At 40.6% G+C, this 5,770-nt stretch overlaps 1 protein-coding gene across 1 annotated transcript; it reads right to left on the minus strand.

Moving 5' to 3' along the window:
• Positions 1 to 232: 232 nt before the first annotated feature.
• LOC148029389 (desiccation-related protein PCC13-62-like) lies at positions 233 to 5,422 on the minus strand. Its single transcript, XM_087688695.1, has 3 exons — positions 4,866 to 5,422; positions 1,794 to 2,022; positions 233 to 937 (listed from the first exon to the last, which is right to left on the minus strand). The coding sequence occupies exons 1-3, from the start codon at positions 5,351 to 5,353 to the stop codon at positions 560 to 562; spliced, it is 1,095 nt and encodes a 364-aa protein (XP_087544821.1). The 5' UTR covers positions 5,354 to 5,422; the 3' UTR covers positions 233 to 559.
• Between the last annotated feature and the right edge of the window lie 348 nt (positions 5,423 to 5,770).

Raw genomic sequence — 5,770 nt, forward strand, 5'->3', positions numbered from 1 at the left:
GTTTGTTGTTTCATGAACTTTTATGCATGTGTGAACATCTTGCATCCTACTAGCTTTATAAGATCACATTCATGCCATATCTTACATTTTTTATAGTTAATTGCAAGACTTCTAGTTTACTTTCTATGTTGTGTGAAAAACAAAGGAGTCTACATGATGGATGCTCGTGACATGAACCACTCTAGAAATCATTTTAACATGAGAGAGAGAGAGAGAGAGAGAGAGAGAGAGAGAGAGAGAGAGAGAGATGAAAATGCATCATTTAGGTAAGGGGATAATATCTATCACTTATCAGTATATCGAGTTAGTAAAAGTGACTAACTTGTCTTCAGCAGATCATGTTTCTTATGTAAGTTCCAGTACATGAATCTCACACATGGACTTGTATTGGGATAAGGCTATAGGGTTAGACATGAATGAATGTATGGGTAATCATCGTAAGGGTGATGATGATGATGATGATTACCCATAAGGCTAATGCATGGGTAATTATAGTGACAAGGATAATGAGGGTATACCTAAGGTGGGCTTAGGCGTCGGGCTAGACACATATGAAGGCCTAGTGCGAGTGCAAGAACTGTTGAGCAATGAATCCACTGGCACCACGAGGGAAGAAGCCGCCGGGGCGAGAGGGGTTACCGGTGGTGTAAAGGATGCTGAGGATCTGGGCGGGGGTCCGGGCGTACCCAAGGGAGAAGGGGTCGCCGGCCAGGGCGTTACCGTTGATGCGGCCCTCGGCGCCCAGGCACTTGGGCACCACGATGCCTTCGTCCACCACCCCGGGGCTGTTGTCGATGGTGTTCCTGGCCGTGGACAGCCGCCCCGTTATCTCCGCCACCGTCAGCCCATACACCACCTCGTCTTTGTGCATCGTGTACAGTACCGTCCTGATCAACGCATCTTGCCCCGCCTCCACCGCTAGTAACCCACCCACTAGCTGCACCACATGCATGCATGTTATACCTGCCCTCAATGTAATTATCCACACGTACATTCAACACAGCTTCACATCACCTATTACATATCTATGCATATATATACATACATACATATGCATACACACGCACACACACACACACATTACAATATATGTGCAGGCCGCAAGCATATACTTATGCATCCATGCCCATCATGTGCCCATACACATCTGTGTTGCCCATGCTATACATGCATGCATGTATGTCCACTGCATGCGTACACAGCATGTGCCCATATATGTATGTTGCCTATGCTACATATGCATGCATTTATGTCTACATATACATGAAATGTACATGCTACACATGTATGCTTGTGCTTCCCCACATTTTTAGGCATTGTACTTGAACATGGCAATCTTTCTACGTCGATAATAGTGGTTTCAAACAAAAGAAGGGGGTGGATGCACATAGAAGTTTACAACATATACCTACATGCATATAGATGTATTCATAGATGAATGTATGTATGCATGAACATGTAGCTATCTATGTGTGCTTATGTATGTCTTTATGAGTTTTTTTTGTGTGTGGATGCATGCATGCATGTATCCATATATAAGCACATGTAATTTTAATAATAAGGAACACACACACACACACACACACACACAAGTGCATTTAAGGTATGAGTGTGCAATAGAAAATAAGGTACATTCACAATTATCACTAAACATTTTGCATAGGCTAACATGAGAAGCCAATAAAGGTGCAAAATTGTTAACATGAAAGGAAGAAATAATAACTCATTTAAATAGAACTCATGAGATGTGCAAATGCTTCCCTTGTGCCCATTTCCTACTCTAGTTTCCTTACGCGCTTTGCTGTCGGTGTCGTTAACATCGAGTTGGCACCAACATAGCCTGTCAAGCCTACATAAGGTATGATGTACATGGCAATTAGGAAGTTGATGCTGTTTGCATAAGGGTCAAAGGGTGGTGTTAATCTCCTTCCCAAAGCCCTCTCTAGGATGATGGAAAACACTTGCTTGCTTATATCCACCTGGACTCTTGGAAAGGCACTCACAATAGTCTCCTTAATAGCTCTGCAACAAACCAATTGAAAGTTTGTATGAGTACTTTGATAAACCCCGTCATCTCACAGGGCATAGTCTAGGTGTTTCAAGCCTTGTTTGTAGTTAAATTTTAAGTATCACGGAGCATATGAGCATACAAAAAAAAGGGATACATGTGTATTATTTAGATGTAGAGGCTAATACTAGCAGTACTTTCAAATATTCAAGTATCACAAAATAGATTCCAGCTAGCAATCATGCTACTTTCACTTGCATTCTTAGCTCAAAATTTATGGCTTCTGCTCACAAAGGGTTGAATAAGAAACCCTACAAAAACATGAATAACTGTGACTTCAAACTTCAACATTACCTATTATTCCCATGCTTATGTGTAGTGTATAACCTCTTTGTGGACCTCGAGGGTTGTGTCACTACTTTTCCAAGGTCATCATCAAGAGAAATTTAGGTGAAGTGGGGAATTCTCACACTAGAAGTCTAGCAAAATGCTTGTACTAAACCATTTTTGCTCTTTCATAAAATGTGCAATGTTAAGGCAACATGAAGACATGGAGTTTGGACAATGCATGAGACAATTAGGTCATAGATGTTCAATTGAAAATAATTTTTGGTGATCTTAAGACTTAATTAGAAAAACTCTCAAGTTATATAACAATTTCATTGAATTTGTTCTCAACACAAATAAGCTCTACTTATCAACATGCTACATGCTTTTTTGGGCTAGTTTTAATATCTAATTTTCATCTCTGGTACATCATACTAATTATGGGTTACTATCTCATATTGAGACTAGGATTTACTAATCTTATACATGTATATGAATAAATTATTTACCACACTACAGTGTCCTACTATATTTACTTAATAGTTAGCATTAGGTTAGCATACATCATACTCATTGAAAATAGGCTATATTCATCTAAACACTTGTCAAATAGTAAATGAGAAAAAACTATAATAATAATGCCCTTAATATACTATTAGAATTTTATATATATATATATATATATATATATATATATAAGCATGTAAATTTTACTAGATTTCTTGATTGGTGCTTCTAAAGGACTTCTAAAGGGGGGCAAGGTGGAGAGGGGAAGTGTTTCAAAGCCTATCATATGCATGTTGCATGATCTAACTTCAATTAATAGGACTTTACTAGATTCTTGGTTGGCCCTTCTAATGGAGTTCTAAAGGAAGAAAAAAAAGTGTTTCAAAGCCTATCCTATACACATTGCGTAAGGTAACTGATATATATTGACATGACTTGTCAATATTTTCATTTTTATTTGCATAAATGAGAAACATAAACCTTAACCTACTTACATATTTCCTTATAACAAGGAGCATAGAGCCTTGGCCTATATAGAATGTCTTCTTAAAAAGAAAATTTAGACTATTTAATAAATAAAAGGAGCTAATGGTTTTTTAAATGGATGAGCAAAGAGCTAACGCTCATGATAAGCAAATGATGCACTAGAAACAATACTAGTACTAGAAATTGACATATGATCCGACATGTTATGCAAAGTCTTATTAACCTCTTAGCCAGTTTTAAGGTTTTGGTAATCCATCTTCAACGTCTAATATGGCCAATTTCTAAAACCTAGAGATTATAACATCTAATCATGTGTGCTACTCTAAATCGCCTTTGAGAACAAAATTTTAGCCACTAGGCTTATAGTGCATCATGTATGTCTTTTAATCTTTTTTGCACATTGATTATTACTTATTTTTAGAGGCAGTTAACAAACATATCTCTTGAAAGGGTGGATGTTCAAAGGTTAGGGCTTGTTAGTAACTATCTATGATATTGGAAGGGTTACAAAAAACAAAACATATAACACAATGACCATGTAAAAGAGTAGAGCATATGGCAAGTGTTCAATCAAACTCAATGTGGCATTGTTAAGTTAGGAATGTAATACACCTATTTGAAAAGCATTAAAATTGGGTTTTCTCAAGGTAGCATTACATTTGTGACCTTTTAATGTCACTTTGTAGCAAATCATTGATTGTCTTTTTTTTAGCCCATCGTGTAAGTAGTTGGGGAGTTTTGAAATAGTTTTGTTCTTCATGTTCTTACACAATAATAAATTAACTAATGTCTACTTAATTTCTAAATAATTTTTTGGTCTCCTTGCACTCACAAAGCAGTATTTTAGTGTATTTTTCTTAGTGGGGTTTCAAAAGTACTAGCTCAAATATCTTACGACCCCTAAATAAGGGTGCCATTTTGAAAAATCCGAGTTATGGATTTGATATTTCATATAGAGTCAAAGCAATAAAATTGGTTATGTTAGAAACTTGCCCCTATTTGGTTGGTCGGGAAAATTAGTTTTCTTTATATAAAAGCATTGAGGGGCAAGCTAAAAGCCATGGGGTACTAGGGAGATTTAATGTCCAAGGATGCTTATTACTTTATCCATAAGGGCATGCTAAGCTAAATTAATAGCTAGGAAGATGTAGCTTATTCTTAATGAGGCACAAATCACCCCCTAATTCACGAGCACTTGGAAGGTTTTTTTGCATTTCATTTTGATTTTGTTCTTTCTTTAATGGTTTGATTAAATACCATCATGATAAGGATTAGCACAATAGGAAAAGAGAAAATAGCATGTGATGCATTGGTTACAACTTAGTAGTGATTAAGAGAGTCAAAACTATCATTTTTGTCTTTGAAGCGAAGGTATATTGAGCCTTTGGGAAGGTGGGATGCAAGGTTTGAACTCACACACATTTAGAGAATTAAGCTACACTTTAAACCACTACGCCAAGAGCCCGTTTGCAAAACCATTAGAAACTATATAAGCCACGTTCACACCACTAAGCCATTACCCCATTGGCAACACTACCTAATATGGCCGACTTCCTGGAGGGCGAGCTGTTGGACGAGGTCCTGGGTGAGGGGGTCGAGGCGGGCGGGCTGGGCGCCGATGGGCGGGGGCCCATGGGCGGCCAGCTCGGGGGCGAAGCGGTCGAGGCCGGAGCCGAAGCCGGCGTTGAGGAACAGCTCCGCTTCCAGGTACTCCAGGTTCAGGGCAAACAGGAGCAGGTTGCCATCCTCCTCCGACCCCCCCGGCCCCACCACCCCCGGCGGCGGCGCCCTGTAGGACCCCGGCGGCGGGGCCACCGTGCACACATCCTCGCTCTCCGCATACCCCCCCTTGACGTTGGTGGTGGTGTTGTTGTTGGTCATATCTCCTCCACTGGTTGTTCTAGTAGCTGGACTCCCTCCTTTCTGCCCATTATCACCCCCATAGCTTACATTAATCCCTCCTAAGCTCATCCCTATCCAAACCATTAACAATGTCACACCACACACACCCTTGTTACCGCCCATGATCTTCCGGTATTACCGGGATGGGTATTACTTGATCCCAGCTCTCTCCTCCTGATCTCTCCCTCCCTCCCTCCCTCGCTTGCCCCCGCCCCCCCTCTCTCTCTCTCTCTCGGGCTGGAATTACTGGACCCCTCTCTCCTCCTCCTCTCCCCCCCCCCCCCCCCCCCCTCCCTCTCTGTCTCTCGTTGGTACGTATTACTAGACCTACCTCTCTCTCTCTCTCTCTCTCTCTCTCTCTCTCTCTCTCTCTATGCCTCATATACATATATGCTCCCCCCACCATTTCCATGCAGGCTCCTTCTACGTGATCTTTAAATTAATCCTCTCTCTCCCCGCGCTATCTCTCTCTCTCTCCCGCTCTCTCTCTCTCTCTCTCTCTCTCTCTCTCTCTCTCTCTCATATTCTTCACCCCTCTAC

This window comes from Lygodium microphyllum, chromosome 11, assembly GCF_053477565.2.
Source record: "Lygodium microphyllum isolate KBCC chromosome 11, Lygodium_microphyllum_v1.1.10, whole genome shotgun sequence".
Lineage (NCBI taxonomy): Eukaryota > Viridiplantae > Streptophyta > Polypodiopsida > Schizaeales > Lygodiaceae > Lygodium > Lygodium microphyllum.